The sequence below is a fragment of the Zootoca vivipara genome, chromosome 16, assembly GCF_965207765.1.
Source record: "Zootoca vivipara chromosome 16, rZooViv2.hap1.1, whole genome shotgun sequence".
Taxonomy (NCBI): domain Eukaryota; kingdom Metazoa; phylum Chordata; class Lepidosauria; order Squamata; family Lacertidae; genus Zootoca; species Zootoca vivipara.
In genome coordinates, this window is record NC_142599.1 from 18,440,673 (window position 1) to 18,466,501 (window position 25,829).

The 25,829-nt window shown below is 47.1% G+C and overlaps 1 protein-coding gene across 1 annotated transcript; it reads left to right on the forward strand.

The window, feature by feature from the left end:
• The first annotated feature begins 619 nt into the window (after positions 1 to 619).
• PES1 (pescadillo ribosomal biogenesis factor 1) lies at positions 620 to 25,489 on the forward strand. Its single transcript, XM_035098780.3, has 15 exons — positions 620 to 677; positions 1,715 to 1,794; positions 2,923 to 3,076; positions 4,104 to 4,213; positions 4,515 to 4,686; positions 6,319 to 6,408; positions 10,527 to 10,643; positions 11,493 to 11,570; positions 12,816 to 12,905; positions 13,677 to 13,807; positions 15,531 to 15,656; positions 15,898 to 16,082; positions 18,810 to 18,943; positions 19,039 to 19,206; positions 24,560 to 25,489. The coding sequence occupies exons 1-15, from the start codon at positions 654 to 656 to the stop codon at positions 24,644 to 24,646; spliced, it is 1,746 nt and encodes a 581-aa protein (XP_034954671.2). The 5' UTR covers positions 620 to 653; the 3' UTR covers positions 24,647 to 25,489.
• The last annotated feature ends 340 nt before the right edge of the window (positions 25,490 to 25,829 follow it).

The window sequence follows — 25,829 nt, forward strand, 5'->3', positions numbered from 1 at the left end:
ACTTGCATGAAGGCGATGGCATGTGGACATGCTTAAAAACCGGTTAGAGGGAAAAAGCAGGGATCTTTGCGTCTACAGTTTAGGAACCTAGGAAGCTGCCTTCTATTGAACTGGTTGCTGTAGTGTCTGCACTGGCTGGCAGCAGCTCTTCAGGGGAAATGCCCAGCCCTCTCCGGAGACGCCACTGGGAATTGAACCTGCATGCACACAAGAACCGAAAGTTAAGCCCTGGGTGTCAGTCTACATTTTCCTATCTCTAGACACCCGACTTTATGTCACATGAAACCTTTCTATTTCTAGGCCTCTATCATAGTCATCCAATCCCCCAGCATGCGCCGCGTCCCCCAGGTCGGCTTCGGTCTTGCTTAAAGCCCTCCTAAAGGTGCCCAAACATATGCCTGCTCGAAACCGTTGCCGCTCGGAGAGCTTCCCGGCGTGGCGACTGAAACTAAGCGACTTCATTATCCGCTTCGCTTGGCCGGTGACACGCCGCCGGGCGGGCGTAACTCCAGGACGTTGGTCCCCGGTCAGGCAGCCGCGTGGACACCCTGAGGAGGAGGAGCGGTGACGCATTTAGTGGGCGGAGCCCGCTTTGGCCAGCCTGCGAGAGTCGCCACGTGAGTGTCGGCTGTGCGGCAAGAGAGGCGACAGCGATGGGCGGCGTGGAGAAAAAGAAGGTACCGCGTGGCTTAAGGCAGGCCCAGGGGGATGGCGCTTGCTTTCCCGTGTAGCGAAGTAACGTGTCAAAGTGGAAACACGTTACTTCCGGAACTGGCTACCTAATACACGGCGGCTTGCGGGTTGTTGTTTTTTAAACTATCCTTCTGGTGAGGCAGGGCCGTAGCATGCAGAAGGTCCCAGTTTCGGGTTCAGCGTCTGATAGTCTCTCCAGATAGGAATGGGAAAAACCCTGAGGAGCTGCTGCCAGTTCGTGTGTAGACGCTACTGGGCTAGGTGGGCCAGTGGCCAGACTCGGGATGTGTTAACTTCTTATGTTCCCGTGCCCTGGGGCAGGAGTAGCCGAAGGGATGATCTCAAGATGCTGGACTTCCAACTCGGGTCACTCTTCTATTGGCCACTCTTGGTGGAAGTGCCATGGGGGCATTTGCTTTCCCTGTACAGTAGAAGGTTTGAGGCTTGTCCCCCAGCATCTCCAGGTGTGGCAGCGAATGTCCCCTGCCTGAAACCCTAAAGAGTAGGCTGCCAGTCAGTGTAGACCAGCCTTTCTCATCCTTGGGCCCCGTATGTTATTGGACACTACAACTCCCATCATCCCTGGCTGCTGGCCCTTCTCACTGGGGATGATGGGAGTTGTAGTTCAACAACATCTGGGGACCCAGGGTTGAGAAAGGCTGGTGCAGACAAATACATAGTGAACTAGATGGTATAAGGCAGCTTCTATAACTCATTGAAGGTCCTGGGTTCAGTCCTTGGCATCTCAGTGCTGGGATGGACTCCCTGCCTGAAACCCTGGAGAGCTGCTGCTCTTCAGTGTCAAAAATACTGAGCTAGAGATGAGCCAGCAGTCTGGCTCTGTTCAAGGTAGCTTCCTATGTCTTAGCTGTTTACTGTCTAGGCATGAAGGCAGCACTGTAGGATCACCTGCCTTTAAATTAATACTCTTAATTCTTCCCTGTGAGCCACTCAGTTCTTTCTTTGGGTTTAACTCGTGGAAGGGCATATATTAAGTGTTGTCTCTCTTTTCATCCCAAAGTACGAGAGGGGTTCTGCCACCAACTATATTACCAGGAACAAAGCCCGGAAGAAGTTGCAACTGAGCCTTGCAGACTTCAGGTAAGGAAAGGAGTCATCACTTACCAGCTTGCTGTGGCCTCTTGATACATGTGTGTGGCAGGAGTGTCTGAGTATTGCAATGCTGCCTGGCAGGGGTGAAGTTGGGTCTCTGTGTACACACATGCCACTGGATCTCTGTTTGCATCTCTCTAGTGGCTACTAACCACAATGACTCTGCTCTTCTTCTGCAGTCTGAGAAGAGAGTGCTCTGGTGCTCAAGTCCTGCTAGGGGGCTTCCTTTGGGGGCATCTGGTTGGCCACAGAGAGAACAGGCAGCTGGGCTGGATGGGCCATTGGCCTGATTCAGCAGGCCTTTCTTAGAGTCTTATGTCAGGGCCAGTGTTTTGGTGGTGGAGTCATAGCAGACCCTATCGCACTGGCTTCTTGGCTTTGGGTTTTGGTGGTGGTGGCAGCAGTATCCTGTCGGAAGCATAACAGCAGAACCATTCAGTTAATAACCTAAGGGTTAATTCTGTTTACACATATCTGAAGAAGTGTGCATGCACATGAAAGCTCATACCAATGAAAAACTTAGTTGGTCACTTAGGTGGAAGGAATTTTTTTAAAAATTGTAAATTATTTTTTAATTTTGTTTTGACTACGTCAGACCAACACGACTACCTACCTGTAATTAATTCTGTTTACAGTTAGTTAGAGGGTGGTGGTGTTACCCAGCAGCCACTCAGATTGGCATGGAGAGCTCACCTCCTGACTGGCTGTGTAGTTTCAGAGGAAGTTTTATTCTGTATCTTTAGCTGCTATGAACAAGGCTTGTAAATGAGACAAAACCTCTCTGTTTATGTCTCCTCAAGTTATACGCAGTTTTTGTTCAGTTTACCCAATCAAGTATTATCACTTTCTCTTCTCTGTGGACTCCGTCTGCATTATTTAGGTGACTGCTAACAGTTCTGACCTGTCAAAATAAAAAAATTCCTTCAGTAGCACCTTAAAGACCAACTAAGTTTATATTTTGGTATGAGCTTTCGTGTGCATGCACACTTCTTCAGATACACAGTTCTGACCTGTGATAGCTTCGCAGTGAATAACATTGTGCATTATGTTGCCTTAACTTGGCCAAGGGGAAACCGACAAGACATCTGTTCTCTTCCCCACCCCTGCCCTTTCCAGGCGACTCTGCATCCTAAAAGGGATTTACCCTCATGAGCCCAAACATAAGAAGAAGGTGAACAAAGGATCTACTGCTGCCAGGACTTTCTACCTCCTGAAAGACATAAAATTTCTCCTCCATGAGCCCATTGTCAACAAATTCCGGGAATATAAGGTATTGTGATCCCAGGGAATCCTGCAGCCAATCACAAGCATTAGATTTAATATCACCACCTGAAACAGTTTTAGAGAGCTGACTTTGGAGACGGATTAGAGGAAGGGAGTTATCATTTCCTTTCAAGAGCTGCAATCCATTTTGTTCTTCCTGTTCAGCGATTTGGGTTTTTTAGAAAATTTTGAACTGCAAAGGAAAAAATTCTGTTTCAGAATTTCCTGGCTAACCCACATCACTGAACAGCAGAATAAAAATGCATCGAGGCAAACTAAAGCTACTGTTTCTGAAAGAGTAACTTCCTTAGGGGATTTAAGTATCCGGAAATATTCTGAGTGATTTAATTCTGCCTATTTATTTTGCTTGTAGCAAGTAAACAAATTTGGAAACTGCCAAATGTGCCTGATACTGTATTTGAAGTTGGGATTCATTCATTCCTTGTTTCAAATGAACTTCTACAACTGAATATTTTCCACGGAAAAAACAAAGCACTGAAACATCCCACATCACTGCCTTTTCTTTAATGACTTGATACTGAGCCCAGTTGCTAATGAGATGTATTACGTGATAGAATATCAGTTTCCTCCAATGAAATCAAACTTGGTTTTGTCCTGTGTAAAGTTTATCAGCCATTAGTGTTTCTGGCAGGGAAGCTAATGTCAGCATGTGTCACCTAAAAAGAGACTGGGTGCTGTAGAAGCGAGAGAGGGGACTTGAGATACAACTGGCACTCACTGCATTTTCTGGAAACAATTGGAGACATTTTGTTTTGACTGGGCTTTCCCAGCTGCATAAAGGAGTCTTTACCAAACCTTGTTAGGGTTTTAGTCTTGTTTAAAATGTTTTTGTTGTTTTCGTGTTTTTTAATTACCTTGCCTTGAGACGGTGGTTAAGAAGGTGATTATTAAATCTGTAGCGATGAGGATGATAATAAAATGTTGGTGGGCAGCAGGCTAGGTCAGGGAATTCTAGACTGGGCGGCCGGGAGCTGGCAAGGGCGCCTGTCTCTGAAACCTTTCTTCTCTGCAAGGTGTTTGTCCGCAAATTGCGCAAAGCGTACGGGAAGAGCCAATGGAACACTGTGGAGCGGCTGAAGGACAACAAACCCGGATATAGGTTGGACCACATTGTCAAGGAGAGGTAAGAGACAGGGAGAACATTGCAGAGGAACCACGATGGGGTTCCAAATAACTGGCCACAGGAGGGCCAGGAGATGGCAGTGCAGTTCCTTCTGGCCAAGAGCTCATGCTATGGATGTGCCACTGGGGCTGGCCCTACATGCAATTCCCCTTCTGATCCTCAATTTCATCCCCAGCAGAAGGGGGGATCCGATCCCATGGGGACAGGGCAAGCTGACTATAGTCCGGTTGTCTATAAAGCACTCTGGGATGATTAAGGCTGTGTGAGTTGCATGGTCTTGTTCTTCACCTCCCCCTTGCAGGTACCCGACCTTCATTGATGCCCTACGAGACCTTGACGATGCTCTTTCCATGTGCTTCCTGTTTGCCACCTTCCCGCGTACTGGCAAGTGCCACGTTCAGACGATCCAGCTGTGCCGTCGCCTCACCGTGGAGTTTCTCAACTACGTCATCTGCTCACGCTCTCTGCGCAAGGTGAGCTGAGAGAGGCTATGGGGAGTTATGGATCCAGGAAGGGGTTGGCTTTATTTCAGATAGATCAACGCACATCAAGCTGGGTAACCTTAGAGAGAAGGGTCTTCAGCATCCTGGTGCCCTCCAGATGTTTTGGTCCCATTGGGCTGTGCTTGCCGGTGCTGATGGCCATTGCTGTTAGCATACATGCTGAAGATCTAAGCCTCTGGACCCCCCGGTCTCTCTTGCCGGGTGTCTTCTCTCTCCGGTGTAGCCAACTGAAATCGGTCCAAGTTCTCTGTGAACTTGAACGCGCTATTTGCAGAGTCCATCCCAGCGTTTAGCGTGGTTGGCAGCAGCAGCAGCAACAAGAGGAGACACAGAAACGTTCTCTTGCATATTTACAAGCGTTAATTCAGAGCATCTCAGAAGCAAGACCAAACGTGTCTTTCTTCATCAGCATAGCAAAAGCAAGTGCGTATAGCAGTACAATAAGCACAAAACGGAAGTATACAATCATGTGACACACAGCAACAGTTTACATGCCTGTTCCTCTTAAGGTGGAACGGAATCCTAACAATTGCTGCCTAAAAACATCTGGCTGGCTTAAGCGCTCTTTCACTGCCTTGGCCAACCTGGTGGCCACTAGAAGTTTTGGACTGCAGCTCCCATCACCTGCAGCCAGTGTGACTGTGTGATGCTGAGGCTGCTTGGGAGCACATCCATGCAGGCAGAGCTTGATAATTCCCTTTTAATGTCAATTTTTCTTTTGGTGGGGCAAGGGGGAGAGAGGAAGCATTGATTTCTCTGGGCCAGTTAATCTAGAGCAGGGGTCCTCAAACTAAGGCCCGGGGGCCGGATGTGGCCCAATCGCCTTCTCAGTCTGCGGACAGTCCAGGAATCAGCATGTTTTTACATGAATAGAATGTGTCCTTTTATTTAAAATGCATCTCTGGGTTATTTGTGGGGCCTGCCTGGTGTTTTTACATGAGTAGAATGTGTCCTTTTATTTAAAATGAATCTCTGGGTTATTTGTGGGGCATAGGAATCTGTTCATATTTTTTCCCCAAAATATAGTCCGGCCCCCCCACAAGGTCTGAGGGACAGTGGACCGGCTGCCTGCTGAAAAAGTTTGCTGACCCCTGATCTAGAGTTCGGAAAAGTAACCATTGCTTCAGCAATGCAGTTAACTCAGCCTGGGGGGCTTTATAAAGGAACTGTAGGCTCCACTTCTTTCTTGCTCAAGTGCTGATCCTGGCAGGAGTTTCTTTGTGCTTCCTCCTCCTCCCAAGTAAACTTAGGTGCAGCTAGCTAGAGATGGAGTGTTGGAGAGCAGTCTGAGAGACAGCCAGGAAACCAGGCACCCGGTGTAGGGACCTCCAGCCCCTGGAACAGAGATACCTGGCTGTTATTGCTTCCCAGGGTCACGGGCAGTGCTTTGCATGGTCCTGCCCCTCCTCCTGCAGAGACTGCAGGTTTGAGGTCTGGGCAGGGCTGAACCCTGACGGGCTGATGGGAGTCGTAGTCCAGAACATCTGGAGGCCACCAAGTTGAAGAAGGCAATATAAGAGAAGTGGCCAGGCTTTTTTCACCTGCACTGGTCTTCTGTGTTGATTCTCCACCTGAAACCACCCTCTGTCCTCCCCTTGCCAGGTGTTCCTGTCCATCAAAGGCATCTACTACCAGGCAGAGGTGATGGGGCAGCTTGTCACCTGGATAACACCCTACGCTTTTTCCCACAATGTGAGTACTGGGGCAAGATTCCCTGGGATAATTTTGTTAATCTCATTGCCGTTCCCTGCAAAACAAAGGCACTGACCCCTTCAGTATCATGGGATGGAAGGGCCATAGCTCACTGGCAGAGCACCTGCTTTGCATGCAGAAGATCCCTGGTTCATTCCCCAAAAGCATCTCCAAATTGGGCTGGAAATGCCCCCTTCCTGAAAGTCAAGAGAGCTGAGTCAGTATAGCCAGTATTAAGCTTAATAGATGGACCAAGGATCTTACTCAACTTCCTATGACAAATCTTTCAATTTTGGTAGCTATTTCCCCCTATTTGTAAGTTCCATACTATATCTTTCTTAACATTTTTTTTAAACATTTCTTCTCCCTTTCTTTTTTTTCTGTTTCATCGCTTCATTTTCTATAACTGAAATTATTTTAATATAATATTATTGATAATATTATTATTTTTAAATCTCATGGAAATTTTATCAGCAACAACAATGACATCATTTTTCTCCTGGATAATGTTATTTCTGCTCTTTCTCACCTTGCTATTTTTATTCCTAGTTTTTGTCTGCCGATTTGTTCTTGGTGATTTCAGTCTCCTTGTTGCCTTTGTTAGGCTGCCTTGGAAACTTTGACTTAAAAGGTGACCTAGTTTTTAAACAAAACAAAACAAAACAAAAAAGGTCTTTAATATTGATCAGGTACAGGAAAATCTAATCACCCATCGTAAATGGTCAGATCAGTGCATTTTTTAATCTTCTGTACATTTTATTTTATTGCTATGGCTGAGTGGCAAATAAAGATTCTTCTGATCTGATCTCAAATGATAGGCAGCAAGCTTGTGATTTGCGCACAAGGAGTGCCAGACTTCCTAAAGTCCTAAACAATGGATCAAGGTTTAGGATAGCGTTCCCCATCCTGGTGCCCTCCAAATACTTTGTAGTACAAATCCCATAAGCCCCAGTCAGCATGCCCATATGATGCTAGGGCTGAAGTCCTGCTGGATCAGACCAGTGGCCCATCTACTCCATCATCCTGTTCTCACAGTAGCTACCTAGATGCCTGTAGGAAATCCACAAGCAGGGCCTGAGCACAAGAGCTCTCTCCCCTCCTCCAGTTTCCAGCAACTGCTATTCAGAAGCATTATTGCTTCCGACCATAGAGGCAGAGCATAGCCATCGTGGCTAATAGTCATTGTCTACCATGGGACGCGGGTGGTGCTGTGGGCTAAACCACAGAGCCTAGGGCTTGCCGATCAGAAGGTCGGTGGTTCAAATCCCTGCGACAGGGTGAGCTCCCGTTGCTCGGTCCCAGCTCCTGCCAACCTAGCAGTTTGAAAGCACATCAAGTGCAAGTAGATAAATAGGTACTGCTCCGGCGGGAAGGTAAAAGGCGTTTCCGTGTGCTGCTCTGGTTCGCCAGAAGCGGCTTTGTCATGCTGGCCACATGACCTGGAAGCTATACGCCGGCTCCCTCGGCCAATAACGTGAGATGAGCGCTGCAAACCCAGAGTCCGTCACGACTGGACCTAATGGTCAGGGGTCCCTTTCCCTTTACCATGAATTTGTCTACTCCTTTTTTAAAGCCACCCAAGTTGGTGGCCATCGCTGCCTCCTGCACGAGTGAGTTCCATAGCTCAGCTGTGCTGTGTGAAGAAATCCTTTCTTCCTTCCTTATTATATAATATTTATTAAATATTCTGTTTTTCAATTTAAAATACTCATTTTAACATCCTTAAAATATCAAGGATTTCCCTTCTCCTCTTTCCATGGTAAATCCCTGCATATTTTACAAAAACTAAACCATTCAGTATTCTATTATTGCATCCATTAAAACTTATTTACGCTGTTGAATTTATCTTCATGCTGCCAACGTTTTCAGCTTTACACTATTATTTCCCGTATATTCAATAAACGTTTTCCAGTCTTCTCTAAACGTATGTTCTTCTCGTTCTCTTATTCTATATGTTAAGTCTGTAAGCTGAACATATTCTGTCAGCTGAAGTTGCCATTCTTCTTTGGTTGGGACAAGAATTCCTTTCTTTCATCTGTCCTCAAATCTTCCAAGATTCCACTTCATTGCAGGTCCACAAGCTCCAGTGTTTGTGGCAGAGGGAGAAAAAACTTTATTCCTCCCATTCCCCCATGCTGTGCATAATTTTATGAACGCCTGTCATGTTTGGCTGCCACCTCTTCTTGTGGGGGATCATTTTGCTTCCCCTTTTCTGCAATCTCCTTTTTGAGGTGAGGCCACCAGAACCCTCCAGTCAATGGCGCCCTGGCTGTGCCTTGGCCCACCTCCTCGTCCCCATTGGCTGCCCAAAGGGAACTAGGAGGCTATGAACTGGTCCTTGACTCCTTTTGCCCACGGTGCACGTTGACCTCTTGTTCTTGGTTATTCCAGCTGACCTTCCCTTGGGTCGAAGAATCATTAACTTTATAAAACGGGCACTGCAGAAGTGACCCAGCTGGTTAATTGGACACAATTGGCCCTGTCCGTTGGCTTGCATAACTTTAATCTGTTGCTTTTCCCATCAGGCTATGCCTTAATGCACCTTGCAGATACAATAGCAACATATACAACCACGGCTTGTTAAAGGGGTCGCTTGGATAACAGGTGCTGCTTGTTGGCAAGCAGGCAAGAGGGGGATAAAGCAAATAATTCAATTAGACAGCGCCTATATGATATCGAGCGACACAGAATAATCTGGCCACAATCAGGAAATTTTGTCCATGGTGTGATTATTTCCCATCTAGTCATTCTGACACTTTGGCACCCTGTTTGTAAAATTTAACAATTCCAAAATACAGGCACACTTTCACTTTCGCAAGATTGAATATACTCCCTTTGGCTGTACTTGAGGGTTGATTTCAGAAAATTCCTCTGGAAAAACACTTACGTCCCTGCAGAGATGGCAGTATTGGGTCAGTGGCTCATGTGCTTCTGGCTTGTATAAAGATTTGAGGAGTGAGGTTATTACCCCTCTATTATTGTCCATGCCAGGTCACTCAACCATTGCTACTGTGTCCTTTCTTTTAGCAGATGAAGATGATCAGGTGACAGCAAAAACTGCAAGGTTTTTAGCGGGGGCAATTAGAATAAGATCTATTATTTGATTATTGATGTATCCCCCCCAAAAATGTATTTTCTATAGTTAAGCTTTTACCTCTGTTTTCAGTACATTTTATTTTGTTTTATTGCTATGGCTAGTGGCTGATGCAAACAAAGATTATTCTGCTTCAGGCGGAAGGGGGAGAGTTGCAGTTGGGCTGAGAAAGCCAAGCAACTAGACTTGGAGAAGAGGAAGGGAGATGATGATCTCTCCACCCGCAGAGACACCCCAAAGGGAAGTCCAAAAGCAGCAGCCAAGCACAAGAGGCCTCTTCCCTCCTGTAGTTTCCAGCAACTGGTATTCAGAAGCATTGCTGCCTTTAGCTGTGGAGCATAGGTGCCAAGTTCCGGATTGAAAAATCGAGGATCAGCAGCGCCGCGGCACCGGAAATCGCTTCTACGCACTTCCGGACATGCGTAGAAGCGACACCTGGCGCTGTGGACATTTTGGAAATGGGCACAGCGGCATCGGAAGTTGCTTCTACGCATGTCCGGAAGTGCGTAGAAGCGACTTCTGGCGCTGCGGACATTTTGGAAATGGGCACAGCGGCATCGGAAGTCGCTTCTACGCATGTCCGGAAGTGCGTAGAAGCGACTTCCGGTGCTGGCGCGGCACAAGAAGAACATGGCCGCCGGCAGGAGCTCCGTAATCCGGGGGAATCCGGGGTATTTTGCCATTCGGGACACCTGCGGGAAACGGTTAGAAAATACGGGGGTTTCCCAGGGAAAACAGGGTACTTGGCAGCTATGCTGTGGAGGCAGAGCATCATCACCATGTCTAATAGCCATTGATAGCTCTATCCATGATTGTATTTACTCCTCTTGTAAAGCCATCCAAGTTGTTGGCCGTCACTGGCTCCTGCAGGAGCACATTCTGTATCTCTGCGTAGAGCTATGAAAGTAAAGATGTTACTAGAGAAAACTTCTACATGGAAGTAGAACTGGGTGTTTTGAAAGGGGTGTGTGTGTGTGCGTGTATGTGTGACAGTGGCTTAATCAGCACCCCTCTTTCCTCCCAGCACCCAACAGACGTGGACTACAGAGTCATGGCCACCTTCACAGAGTTCTACACCACTCTCGTGGGCTTCATTAATTTCCGCCTCTACCAGTCCATCAACTTGCACTACCCTCCAAAGGTGAGGATTTCACTCTGTAGAATTGAGGGGAAAAACTGGAGGGCAGGGGAAATCCCTGGGACTTGAGACTCAAGCTGGCGTACGTGGCTCTCCCTCTCCCATTTTATCCATGCAAGAACCTTGTGAGGTAGATTAGGCCGAGAGAGGCAGTGACTTGGCCAAGGTGACCCAGTGAGCTTCATGACCCTCAGCCCAATAGCCAGCTTAGTGCAGTAAGGTTTTTATTCCTTCATTAGCCAAAATATTTATATCATGTAGGCCACAAGAGAACTTTGGACATGGAACCTGTGGGCCATGCACTGCCTTGTCAAGTGGAGGTTGGGCGGGGGAGTGAGGCAAAAATTCAATGCTGCCTTCCCAGAGCTGGCTAAGTGAGACTCTGGGCTTTGAGAAGGAGGTGAGGGCTCTAGGACCCTGTCAGAGCCCTCATGCCTCCTTCCCAAAGTCCAGCATCTTGCTTACTTAGCTTTGGGAAGGCAGTGCGGGGGCATCAAATTTTGATTCGGCCGTCATCACATTGGACCACCTTGATTTTAAAGCAAGAGACCTGTCGCTTAAAAGGAATGACAAAAAACCTGAAAAATGAACTGGTCACAAAAGCACAGAAGGGATGGGGAGAGAGAAAGATCAGGCAACTTTGAGGGTAATGCTGGGTGCCGGTCATGAAAAGGCCCCGTCCCACATCCCAGCAGACCAAAATCTGTTGTGTGTGTGAGAGAGAGAGAGAGATGGCGGGTTACAGGCAGAAAAGCCCTGAAGATGGACTTGGGGCTGCCAGCCGGCAGGAATGTTCTCTTGTTAAACTGATTCTGAGGAAGGAGGTCATCCCTGCATCTGTGTGTCTTTCAGATTGAAGGCCAGTCCCTGTCCGCGCTGACGCCAGAGGATGGGGAGGTGTATGCCTTGGACTCGGAGAGCTACCTGGAGGTGAGTGGGCAGGAGTGCCGAAGAATCAGCCGTCTGGGCCTTGGATGGGGAACAGCAGTCTGGATGGAGGGCAAATGCGGGCCTCCAGGATATGCTCCACCTTGGCCCTTGAGACGCGCTCCGAGCCACACACAACAGCCCCACTTCATTCCCTCCTAGAGTGTGTTTCGTTTGGCTGGGATGTGTCCTTGAACTCCAACCATGCCTCCCACTTGCCTGCAAAGAGGATACTGAGTGTTTGTGTGCAGAAACCAACCTTGTGAGCCAGGTTATCTTCAGCCTTTTCAGACCCAGGACTCTCTTTTAACCCAAACATGCTTCTGGGGACCTGTTTCTTAACCATTTAATAACAACAACAATATTTTTTTGTTATTTACGACCTGCCCATCTGGCTGGGTTGCCCCAGCCACTCTGGGCAGCTTCCAACACATATTAAAACATTAAGTCAAAAATGAAAACTTCCCAGTACAGGGAATCTTTTGCCATATATTTGCATGACGGCAGGGCTCCTGTTGTGACCCACCTTGGATCGGACCTTGACCCACCAATTGAAGACCAGTGTTTACATTCATGCCCCCCCCAATTACCTCTGGCCCCAACCACCGCAGGCCTGCAGTTCCCCTGGCTGGAAAAGTTTCCCAACACTTGGTGTAGGGCAGTGTCACAAGTGCACACAAAGGGTAGGAAACTTTTTCCATCCTGACGGCCACACTCCTTTGTGAGTAACTTTCCAGGGGCCAAACATCAGTGGTGGGCGGGGCCAGAGGCAGAAGTGGGCAGGGCAATGGGTCCCTTTTTTTACCCTTGCACAGTGGGCTACATTTCAGCCATCCAAAAGTCAGAGGCCCATCCAGACAAGTGCATAAGAGGCGTTATCGCAGTTCAGGGCATATGGAACAAGGTCAGGCCTGGAGAGAGGTCCGGATAGGTGTCAAGTGAAATTTTTAAGTGTGTGATGTCATATTGTGTTTTTACTATTTGTTGGAGGCTGTCAGATGGGCAACCCAGTCAGATGGACGGCATATAAATAGATGGTGATGATTTCAACTACGGTGGAACTACTACTACTACTACTACTACTTCCTCAAAACCCTTTGATTTCCTGCCTCTGTTGGCCACTCTCTTAATTCTGCTTTACATCCTGCCCCAAATGATCAAAACAGTGGACCACCTCTGCTTCTGTTTCATCTGCACCCAGTTCACAATTAAGTATCTGTTAATTGCTGGACATCTTTTTCCCATCAGAAACTGTCGGCTCTCAGTGCCAGCCTGGCCCGAGTGGTGGCACCTGACCCAGAGGACGAGACAGTCGTGGATGAGTTCCCTGTGGAGGAAGTAAGTTCTGCCTGGAGCTATAGAGTGGGGGGGGGCTCCACAGATCCACCCCTCCCACACCCAAAAAAACCCACCTGGGAATGGGGCACTGGCCCTTTGTGGGAACAATGAAGCCATGCAGCATAAGTTGCCGCTCCAGCCCATTGCAGAGAGGCTGAGAGGGCAAAGCCAGAAGTTGGAGGGGCTTCTCCAGTGTGGTGTAGTGGTTAAGAGCGGTAGACTCGTAATCTGGGGAACCGGGTTCGTGTCTCTGCTCCTCCACATGCAGCTGCTGGGTGACCTTGGGCTAGTCACACTTCTCTGAAGTCTCTCAGCCCCACTCACCTCACAGAGTGTTTGTTGTGGGGGAGGAAGGGAAAGGAGATTGTTAGCCGCTTTGAGACTCCTTCGGGTAGTGATCATAGCTGCCAAGTTATCCCCTTTTTAAAGGGATTTTCCCTTATGCTGAATAGGCTTCCTCGCAAGAAAAGGGAAAACTTGGCAGCTATGGTAGTGATAAAGCGGGATATCAAATCCAAACTCTTCTTCTCTTGGACTGTAGCTATTCTTAGCCGTGGTGGTGGGTACCTGAAATGGGAGAGCTCTCCTGAGCTCACCTCAGGTTAACGAAGAAGTCACCCAAGATTTTCCTGACCTGATGCCCCCGGGTGCTTTGTGCTCTACCTCCCAAGGCTGATGGGAGTCATAGTCCAAAAATGTATGGAGGGCACTGAGTTTGGGAAGCTTGGCTTCGAAGGGAATCTCACTGTGCCTTTCTCCCCCCTACACCAGGAGAGTGCAGAGCAAGAGGAGGCCCGGAAAAAGGAGCAGGAGGCCCTGGAGAAGCAGAAGAGGCTCTTTGAAGGCCTTCGCTTCTTCCTCAACAGGGAGGTGCCCAGGGAGCCTCTGGCTTTCGTCATCCGGTATGTAGCACGGTCTTGGGCTTTTGACTCTGGGGATTCTGCCAGGTGCAACCCAGGCCTTGGTAGTTCGGCTGGATTTTGGTGGCCCTATTGGGGTGGGGAGAGGACAGAGTCTACATGCAAGGACCCCAAACCCTGGCCTCATTCCAGGCTTAAGGGCTAAGACTGCAGCCCTAGCCCCACTTAACTGGAGTTAAGCCCCATTGAGTTATTCCAATAATTTATTCGTTTTATTGCCTGCCCTTCAACTAAAAGTCCCAGGGCAGGTCGCAGCAATTTAAAACGCAACCTTCCTTTAAAAAGAGTTTAAAACAAATTGTGATCACAGGAATAAAACGGGTCCTGAAAGCACACACCTCTGGTGTCCAAGGCCAGGTTAAAGAGATAGATCTTACGCATGCGGAAAAGCCTGTACATTGAAGGTGCCAGGTGTCTGTCTGTCAAGAGGGAGTTCTGTAACTTGGGGGCTGCCACAGAAAATGCCCTTTCCCATACCACCTCTGCCCCAGCTTCTGAAAGTGGTTGAACTGCCAAGAGGGCCTGCTCTGCTGATCTTAACACCCAAGAAAGCCTGTTGGGAAGGAAGCAGCCTTTATGATATTTGGGGCCGTAGGCATTTCGGGCTTTTAAGAAGTATTAATACAGTGGTACCTCTACTTACGAATTTAATGCATTCCAAACACACATTTGTAAGTAGAAAAAAAATGTAAGTCGAATCCCATAGAAATGCATTGGGAGAAAAAAATCGTAAGTAGAAAAAATCCTATCTAAAAATTCGTAAGTAGAAAAAATCCTATCTAAACCGCATCCAAGATGGCGGACGGAGCTCCATTCGGAAACATTCATAAGTAGAGTTATTCGTAAGTAGAGGTACCACTGCAATAAGACACGGGGCGCGGGTGGTGCTGTGGTCTAAATCACTGAGCCTCTTGGGCTTGCCGATCAGAAGGTCGGTGGTTCGAATCCCCACAACGGGGTGAGCTCCCGTTGCTCGGTCGCAGCTCCTGCCAACTTGGCAGTTCGAAAGCACACCAAAAAGTGAAAGTAGATAAATAGATACTACTCTGGTGGGAAGGTAAACGGTGTTTCCGTGCGCTGCTCTGGTTTCGGTGTTCGTTGTGCCAGAAGCGGCTTCGTCATGCTGGCCACATAACCTGGAAAAACTCTCTGCGGACAAATGCTGGCTCCCTCCTCCTGTAAAGCGAGATGAGCGCTGCAACCCAAGAGTCGTCTGCGATTGGACTTAACTGTCAGGGGTCCTTTACCTTTACCTTTTTAAAATAATAATATTAAGAAGAAGAACAATGATTTTATATTTTATGTGCCGCCCATCTGACTGGGTTGCCATAGCCACTCTGGGCGGCTCCCAACAAAGTATTATAAAACACAATATAACATCGACCATTAAAATCTTCCCTGAACAAAGCTGCCTTCAGATGTCTTCTAAAGGTCAAATAGTTGTTTATCTCCTTGGCATCGATGGGAGGGTGCCACTACTGAGAAGGCCCTCCACCTGGTTTCCTGTAGCTTCACATCTCACAGTGAGGGAACCTCCAGAAGGCCCTTAGAATGGGACCTCAGTTGAATTGTGTACAGAAGCAGACTGGCAAGCAATTCAGTAGGACTTACTTCTGAGCAAGCATGGTTGGGTTTGTGCTGTAAGGTTTGGTTTTCTTGTTTGATTGGTTCAAGTGTGTGTGTGTCGTTGTCCCCTTTCTGGCAGGTGCTTTGGGGGCCAAGTGTCCTGGGACAAGTCTGTTTGCATTGGCTCTACCTATGACGTGACGGACCCAACCATCACCCATCAAATCGTCGACCGGCCTGGTCTGGAAAAGCAAGTGATAGGCAGGTGAGTGCAGCAGTCTCTTGATCGGGACTACAACTCCCATCAGCCCCAGGCAGCATGTCCTGCCAAGGATAATGGGAATTGTAGTCTGACAACATCTGGTGAGCCTCTGGTTGGCTGCCTCTCGGATAAAGGCTTGGAGGTTCACAGCGAGATCACGGGTCTCAGATTCCCTCCATCCACCGGGTTCTAGATCACTTGTCCATTCTGCTTCTCGAGAGACTGGGCTTGTGTTTCTCCCCAGGTATTACATCCAGCCGCAGTGGGTCTTCGATTCAGTCAACGCCAAGCTTTGCCTTCCGGTGGCAGATTACTTCCTCGGCGTCTTGCTGCCTCCTCACCTCTCACCGTTCGTGACTGAGAAGGAAGGGGACTACATCCCACCAGAGAAGCTGAAGCTGCTAGCCTTGCAGAGAGGCGACGAGCCAGGTAACGCGATGCTCCGTGAACCGTGGACAATGGTTCTTCAGACTTGGGTCCCCTGCCATTGTTAGACTGCAACTCCCTTTATTCCCAGCTAGCTTAGTCAGTGTTGAGGCGGGGGGGAACAGTTCCACAACATCTAAGGATCCCCCATGCTTGAAAATCAGTGCTGTAGATCGGACCCTACGATTGGCAGGTGAGGCCTTGTTGGTTGCTGCCACCGCTGGGGGCTGCCTGATTGGCATTGACCCCTGACAGTGTTAGGATTTTGAGTACCCGACGCTGGGTAGTGTGATTGGTATAAATCACATGAGAAGTCTGAGAAGAGTGTGGGAATGGAAGACTGTTTTATCTCTTCCGTCTGAGCGTGTTATTGTTATTGTCAGGGGACCTCCGTACAGGGAGCCTCCGCCTCTCCTGTTGACCAGCACTTCGCCCAGTGAGAGCAGCAGCAGTGGGTCAGGTGGGGAGAATAAGGAAGTTGAGGAGTTGGAGGAGTCAGGGCTCGGCTATGCTAGAGAGCTATTGCAACGCCCTGACCCACAGGTGGAGGGGAACAGGCAGCCCCTTCCGGCGCCCAAATTAAGGCGCACGACCAAACGTAAGGTCGGGAGGAGGCGTTTCGGGGTGCCCAAACTCTTATGCTGGGCACGTAACAGGAAACGTCCATTCCCGGATTCTGCGAGTGACCGAGAGGTCATGTTTTCTGCTATCTCTGCACTGTAAATACTACCGTATGCACAATAAAACTCTTAAAGACAGAGAGGACTTGGGCGTCTTTACTCAAGAGTAGCCGCAACAGCACCATTACAGTTATATTACGTTCAGTTTTGCTATATGCAACAGTCTTGTTGTGCCTGAGCTGGAGAACACAGATGTGATTATGGATCCTCTGTATATAGTGTGAATAAAACATAGTTTAGACCTACGGATGTCTTCTTCTTGCTCCAAAATGCCAGAAGATCTGTGTGCACTTTTCCAAGGAGGAGTGTCGCAGAGAGGCACTCTGGAATGAAGGGGAATGCCATTCCAGAAATGTGCCTTCCTGGATACGCTCAGAGGTACTGGGGGTCTGCTGTCCCCCCCCCAAGGAGCATATTCCGACAGACAGGGCCTTTTCATTGGTAGTTCCCTGGTTACAGAATTCCCTCCCTAGTGAGAGACACCTATCGTCATCGTTATTAGCTTTCAGGAGGAATTTGAAAGCATTCCTCTTTACCCATAAATTTGGTGGCTGAAGAAAACTGTTCCTATGGTCACTCTAAACCACTGAGCCTCTTGGGCTTGCTGATTGGTAGGTTGGCAGTTCGAATCCCTGCAACAGGGTGAGCTCCCACTGCTTTGTCCCAGCTCCTGCCAACCTAGCAGTTCGAAAGCATGCAAGTGCAAGTAGATAAATAGGTACTGCAGTGGGAGGAAGGTAAACAGCGTTTTCTTGCGCTCTGGTTTCCATCACAGTGTTCCGTTGCACCAGAAGTGGTTTAGTGATGCTGGTCACATGACCTGGAAAGCTGTCTGTGGACAAACACAGGCTCCCTCAGCCTGAAAGCGAGATGAGCGCCGCAACCCCATAGTCACCTTTGACTAGACTTAACCGTCCAGGGGTCTTTTACTTCTTCTTTTTTCTTTTCTTTTTCTACTGTTCCTGCCAACCCCAAGATCACTTGCTAGAAGGATGTTTTTGCGTAGAACTGCTTTCAGATGTTTTTACAGTAATTGCAATCTGCTTTTAGAATTTTCAAATTTGTTTTGGAGTGTTTTTGCTTTGCTTTTGAATTGTTGGTCTGTTGGCTTCCCTGGACTCCTTTGAGAGGAAGGTTGAGATATAAATTCAGTAAATAAATAAAAATAGTGTGGACGAGAACAGTGCCCTCCAGATGCTTCCTGACTACAGCTCCCATCATTTTATTTTAAGTAACAAATTTTTTTGTACCGCTTGATTGTAAGAAACCTCTAATAGGAGGTTTACAAAAAACATTTAAAAGAATATTTAAAATAACGGTTTTTTAAAAAACTGAGTTATCTGTGCATACTCAAAAGATTATTTATAATCAACAATAGCTAAAAAGAAATAGAACAGAAGGGAAGTTTTTAATGGTTGATGTTTTACTGTGCTTTTAGTATTTTGTTGGGAGCCACCCAAAGTGACTGGGGTAACCCAGTCAGATGGGTAGCATATAAATAATAAAAGAAGCAGTAGTAGTAGTTGTTGCTACTAGTCAATATGCCACATTCTGACTTCTCTTAAACAAAAATGTTTTTTTAAGGCAGGTACCAAAGAGTACAGGGAAGCCTGATGTCAATAGGCAAGGAGTTCCAAAGTTTAGGTGCTGCCACACTAAAATATTGATTTCTTACAACTGTAGAATGAGTGTTGGTTCCGCAGATTGAACCAGTCAATTGGGCACCTATGGGGTCAGGCAACCCCTCAAGAAACTGGTCCACCAATATGTGTAGGGTGCAGGTTTTGGGAGGGTGCTCTCTAGGCCATAGCTGCCATGTTTTCCCTTTTCTTGCGAGGAAGCCTATTCAGCATAAGGGAAAATCCCTTAAAATAAGGGATAACTTGGCAGCTATGCTCTAGGCCAAGGTTCAAGATCCTTGGAATTGTCTGTGGACTCCTATTCTGACGTGTTCCATTCTGACGTGAATGGTGAGGGGCTTTCCTCTTGTAAGCCTGCCTTACCTGTGTGGCGCTCACGAAAGGTAACACGAGGTGGTTCCTTCCTGTAGGAGAAGAGAGCGAATCGGAAGAACAGGAAGAGAGTGACGATGCCACAGAAGTCTCGGAGGAAGAGGATGAGGATTCTGAAAAAGAAGATGAGGGGAAGCTGAAGAAGATGGAAGCGCAGAGGACCCAGAGCAAGGTAGGTGGGGAGAGAGGCACGATTGTTTCCTGAAAGTTTTGCCTGCCTCTGGGTTGCCCTTTTGAGTTTGTGATTTCCTCCTCCTCCTCCCTCAGGCCCTCCCAGTGAAGGTGACGGCAGGTAAAGTCCTGAGAGAGGACAAGCAGCGGCTGGCGCAAGAGGAGCAGAGTGAGGAGAAGCGCTTGGCCATCATGATGATGAAGAAGCGGGAGAAGTACCTGTACCAGAAGATCATGTTTGGGAAGAGGCGCAAGATCCGAGAGGTATTGTCACAAGGGGCTGCTATTTCCTGTCCTGGGCTTGAGCTCTCTTGCTGTGGTGGGCCTAAAAAAATGCTGCCTCTTCAAAGTGCAGTTGGGTCCTACGAAGTTGTTCTGTTAGGTTTCCCACCTCCACCATGGGACGTCCTCTCCCCACCCTGTCCCCCTCGAATCTAGGGGTTCCTCCGACCTCTCTGGAGCAGCTTTGCGGGGGAAAAGAACACAGGGCAAGGGGAGGCAGAGGAAGTCATATTGTGCAGTCCTTAGGACCATAAGATGCTGTCTTCTGCCGAATCAGATCATTGGTCCATCCTGAATAATAATAATAATAATAAATAATAATAATAATACAGTGGTACCTCGGTTTAAGTACACAATTGGTTCCGGAAGTCTGTACTTAACCCGAAGTGTACTTAACCTGAAGCGAACTTTCCCATTGAAAGTAATGGAAAGTGGATTAATGTGTTCCAGACGGGTCCGTGGAGTACTTAAACTGAAAGTACTTAAACCGAGGTATGACTGTACCCCTCCCATCTGGCTGGGTTTCCCAAGCCACTCTGGGCGGCTCACAACAGAATATTAATAATACGATAAGACACCAAGCATTAAAAACTTCCCTAAACAGGGCTGCCTTCAGATGTCTTCTAAAAGTCAGATAGTTGTTTATTTCCTTGACATCTCATGGGAGGGTTTTCCACAGTGCGGGCACTATTACCGAGTAGGCCCTCTGCCTGGTTCCCTGTAACCTCACTTCTCGCAGGGAGGGAACCGCCAGAAGGCCCTCGGCACTGGACCTCAGAGTCTGGCCTGAACTAGGGGGGTGGAGACGCTCCTTCAGGTATACTGGGCTGAGGCTGTTTAGGGCTGTAAAGGTCAGCACCAACACTTTGAATTGTGCTTGGAAATGTACTGGGAGCCAATGTAGGTCTTTCAGGACTGGTGTAATATGGTCTCGGCGGCCACTCCTGGTCACCAGTCTTATCTGCCGCATTCTGGATTAGTTGTAGTTTCCAAGTTACTTTCAAAGGTAGCCCCACATAGAGCGCCTTGCAGTATTGTCTACACTGACCAGCAAATGGGTCTCCTAAGGCCTACCTGGAGATGCTGGTGGAATGAACCTGAGATCTTTTGTATGCAAAGAACATACTCTACCATTGCACAACAGCTCTTCCCTGAAATGAAGTAATATCCCGATCCTCGTGTTCCAAATTAAAGACTGATTTAAATAGGGACATAGGAAGCTGCCGTAGTCAGCTGAGTCAGAACAAGGGTCCATGTAGCTCAGTATTGTTGGCACTGGTGGGCAGCATCTCTCCTAGGGTTCAGACAGAATCTTCCACAGTCCTACCTGGAGATTTATTGGGTTGAACCTGGGACCTTTGTGTGCAAAGCAGATACCCTGTCGCTGAGCTATAGCACAAACAGGCTTACAGCAATTTGTTGGATGCAGCCTAAATTTCACCCCCTTTCCTCAAGTGAGTCATGTGCCTTGAACAGCAATTGGATCTACAGACATTAGCACAGGAGTAGCCAAGATGGTGACCTCCATATGTTGTTGGACTGCAACTCCTATCAGCCCCACCATGGCCAACGGATAGGGATGATGGAAGTTGTAGTCAAGCAACATCCAGAAGGCACTGTCTTGGCTACAACCACATTAGCGATGCTCGACTCTAGGCTGTAAAAAGCTAACCCTCCTTGTTTCCACACATAAAGCTCTTGCAAGGCACAGGAGGAAGGCAGGCTGAATTTATTTTAATTTTATAGATGTTTTTTAAACTAACAAAACAGGCAGTCACTAGCGTTTTTTGTTAATTTCAAGTTATAAACAGTATTGGCTAATCCTTCCAGAGCGGCCTCTTTTTTTAAAAAAAAAATTTTTTTTAATTATTTTCTCAAACACAAAATTGCAAAGTACAGAAAAGAAAAATGATCATCAATAAACAATTCATCTATTACATTTCTATTACTGTTTACTATATACATTCTATTCTGCCGAACACCTCCTTTCACCAATTCGGTTTTCTAAGTTATCATCATATATATCGCGCTTTCTTCATCCTTATCTCTGTCATTTTCTCAATTACATTACCATATTTTAAATATATCTATATTGTTTCTGTTGTAGGTTTTATGTCAATCCTGTTAGTGTCTTTATAGTCTTACAATACTCTACAAACTTACGCCAATCTTTTTGGAACTTCTGGTCCTTTTGTTCTTGTCATTCTAGCTAACTCTGAGTACTCCATCATTTTGACCCTCCACTCCTCAATTGTTGGAATTTCTGTTGCTTTCCATCTTTGAGCAAACACCATTCTGGCTGCCATTCATCAAAGATGAATAATCTTTGGTCTTCTTTTTTTATTTCATTTCCCATTAGTCCTAATAGGAAGCTTTCTGGGTTTTTGGGAAATGTATATTTTAACATCTTTTCTAACTCGTTATAAATTGATTCCCAAAATGTTTTTACTTTTTCACCTTGCCACCACATATGGTATATTTCTCCATCTTTTTGGTTACATTTCCAACACTTTTTATTTTTATTTTTGTAAATTTTCGCCAACTTGACTGGTGTCGGGTACCAGCGGTACGTCATTTTCATGATGTTTTCTTTTAATATTGTACACGCTGTAAACTTTATATGTTGGTTCCATAGCTTGTGCCACCAGAGTGGCCTCTTTGTTGTGATCTTATCTCAACTCTCACACACCCCGCCTTCCTTAAACATTACAAAATAAATATTGAACTCTGCTGCAGCAATATCCTGAGTCACGCATCCAGCAGTGCCGTTGCAGGGAGTGAAGCGGCTTGTATGTGTGGAGGGCCACATTTTTCTCTGCTTCTGCCATTGTGCATTTGTGGGTATTAGCTGAGGCATTCCTAGCTCTCCCTCTGCAACGTCTGGCATTCAGTAAAGCAGGCATAGAAAACCTTTGGCCTGCCAGAGGTTATTGAACTACAACTCCTGTTAGCCTCAGCAAGCTTGACCCAGTGGCCACGAATGATGGGAATTGTAGTCCCAATAGCAACTGGAGGACCAAATGTTCTCCACACAGACAGTAAAGTGATGGAAAGTTGGTGCTCACTACAAACTTTCCTGATCTTAAGTTTGTGGAGTGTGCCACATTCTTTTCTTCCTTTAGATTGGTTTTATTGAAAGATTTTCATGCCTAACCGTGCTCCATATAGCATCTCTTGTTTTTAGTTCATAGAGTCTTTTCCCCGGTCTGTTACATTTGGTGTGAGTCATTGCTATCGTAGGTATGGTGAGTTTTGGTGGGGTGGGGAGACAGGTAGGGGAGAGAAGGGGGTAGTGTTATTTCCTTCTTTTGCATAGTGTGAGTATGCCGTTTTGTTTCAGCATCACGTGGATAGTTTTGTTATCTATTCATATATTTGTTTTCATTGGGGGTGCAGCAGGTTGGGGAGCCCAGAGCTTGATGGTTTGCATTTGATTAGTAGCAGTGAGTTTTGTTTGATTGTGGGAGGGGACTGGAGGAATTGGGTCAAATTAGCCATATTGATTTGTACGCTGTCGGGAGATTTATGCTGTGTCTTGTTGGGCTGTATATGTACCGGGGTGAAGGCATCCTCTTTTGTTTGTCCCTGTGCTAATTTCAATTTGTTGGTTAGCTTTTCAGCTGTTTCCCATACAGTTTGGTAGCAGTGGTCCATGTTGACTCCTGACTCCAGTGCCCAAGCTATGACGCTCCTAGCTACTGAGAATAGGTGGCATATGAGTTCTTTGTAGTCTGTTTCTTAGCAGTGTTCGCAGCCTTGTTGGAATGCTGCCTAATTGCGCTTCTTCCCTCTCATATTAACACATACAGGTAGGAGGAAAGAATTCCTCGAGTCCACAGAGTCAGGGCAGGCGGGCTGCACTATTAATGAGCACAGCTCTCTTTAACAACTCACTCCTTAGCAGTCTTTATCTACAGCGTTGTCTTGCAGACTTATAGGAGTAGCAAGATTTATAGGAGTGGCAAGAGCAAAAACGAGAGCCCTGGACCATAAAACATTATAAAAAACCGCCTTGAAACATCCTTGAGGCTCCAGAGAACAGAAAATAAAAACAAGAACTTTACGGAGCGCAAGTCGAGGCTGCCCTTCACGTCGCCATCTTGGAGCTCAGTTCTTTGTAGTGAGAGTGTGTATTGCTGTCTTGGAAAATACTTAATTGGCCAGTTCTGGAGTTGCTTCTAATACCTGTTCTGTTATTTTGCATTTTTTGCCGCACTGGAAGTCGAGTGTGCCACATTCTGATGGAGAAGGGGAAATTCAGTCTCTTGAGATGGACAATTTAAGAAACACAACACACACGGTTTAATCCAGACTTGACCAATCTGTTGCCTTCCAGATGTTTTGGACTACAACTCCCATCACGACTGCTGGTTGGGGCTGATGGGAGCTGTAGTCCAAGACACCTGGAAAGCACTAGGTTGGCCAAGGTTGCTTAATTTTGTCTGATGCTGAAAATTCAAGCATTGACCTAACGTCATTTGGGGGGGGGGGCGGACGTAGGCCTTGAGCAAGAGTATATAGGCTCAATATGGGGCTGCTTTTGGAGAGCAGATTCATTGGTTCATAGCCACAACAAGGCAGAATCAATGAACTGTATGCCACTCTCTGTGACCCAAAGTACAGTGCCGCTGCAAAAATCTCTCCATGTCCTTTCACTTCTGCAAGAAATTAACCTGATTCTCGAGGTCTTCTTGGCTTGAGAGTTCCAATCCAAGCATTCCTAACAGAGGGCGATGGCCTGCAAAGGGGTGTTTGCTCAGTGAAATCGCTTGTGATATACACAGAGGCTGCCCATCAGTGCCTCCTGTAGTAGCTGGGGAACATATCATCAGAATTTCACAATGCACAAAAGACTGTTGGCGGTTCCTGCTTAGTTTCTGTTTGTACTGACTTGGCACCTGCCTTACTGAACACACCTCTTTAAACATGCCCATATTTCACTGGGTGTCAGAATTGGACACCCTCCCTCCCTTCCATTTTGAACGGAGGAGAGCTGCAAATAGCTTCTCTCTGAGCCAGTGCAGGGGGGGGGGCTGATGTAGGTGGCCGAACCTCACATAGAGGAATGGGGTGGCCGTGCTCATGGCTTTTGGTTTTTCTGTCTCTTTTCTTGCCTTTCTAGGTGTGGCAGCCATTTTATCTTACACTACACTCCCCACACACACACACACCAGTCATTTTGTGACTGGCACCCACAGCCCTTTCTCAAAATTCCAAATGGGCCCACTGACCCCAAAAAGTCGGCAGCCCCTGCTTTATATACCACGTGTCCAAAAAAAAAAAGTTGGATTTTTGAGGCATGAACTAATGCATTTTATTTTTTCTCCCCTCTCAGGCTAACAAACTAGCAGAGAAACGGAAAGCTCACGACGCAGTAGTGAAATCGGAGAAGAAGAAAATGAAGAAAGCACAACGAGAGTAGCAGGGGCCTCTCATCCCAGCCTGTCCCTTCTCACACAGGCCTACAAGATGGGCACTTTGGGCCTTTCAGCTGCTGGTGGGATGCCTCACAATTCTGGCTTCTTCCCCTGAATCCATTTTCACCAAGGTGGACGCCTGTGGGATGATTGGGCCTAGTAGTGCCTTGGGCTTCAAGGGGGACAAGGTCCGCTTTATTTAAAAACACAACTGAATTCTCCTCCATTCCCATCAGGGTTTCCACGTCGTATGATGGTTGCTGTCGTGCATCAGATTCGGCAGTCAGGACAGGCTTTCTAGGCTTTTATAGAAAAACGAAACAAAAAAATGCACGAGGCCGCCTCTCCCCACTGGTAAATGTGTGGGGTAACTTAGAGTGTGTGAATAAGAAAGTGACTTTTTGTGAGAAAAAGTCTCTCTGGCTATTTTGGCACAGGGAGTAAGTAGGCCTGAGGTCTGCAAGGCCACCACAGAGACCACCCCTTAATTTTAAATTTCACTTTCTTCCAGTTGGTGAGCATATGGGAGGGAGCTTGTGGTCTTTCCAGAGGGTAGAATTGCCTCTGGACTGTTGCTGTGCTTTGTAAAGAAACCTATTTTCATTGTCGATGCAAGGGCTCAGGTCTTGGTAAACGGAACAGCTTGGGCAATGGGGTGTGTATTTCCCCTCCCCCCCCGGCCTTGCTTTTTGTCTTCTTTGATTCTGATGCTGCCCCATAGCAGCCATTCATAGCCTGGACAGTTAAATAATGCATCTGGACCCTGAGCCTCTTCCGCATTTTGTATTACAATTTCAAATCGCAGAATAATTTACGTTCTCTTTTATTAAACTGAGCTTTGAAACGAATTTCAGCAGTCTTCTTCCTCCTCCTCCTCCTCACAAACATCATTAAATTTATTGCCTGCCATTCACCAGCAAGTCCCAGGGTGGGTTGGAATAATTCAAACTTAAAAGCAGTTAAAACCAATTGCAATCACAATCCAGTTGGCAGAGAATGAGACTCTTAATCCCAGGGTTGTGGGTTCGAACTCTGGGTCAGACAAGATTCCTGTATTGCAAGGGGTCGGACTAGATGACTCTTAAGGTCACTTCCAATTCTATGGTTCTATGAATAGGGTGGGCTCTGACAACGCACATCTCAGGTTGTGTAAAGAGGCCAGGGTAAAGACAGTGAACAGCAGACCAA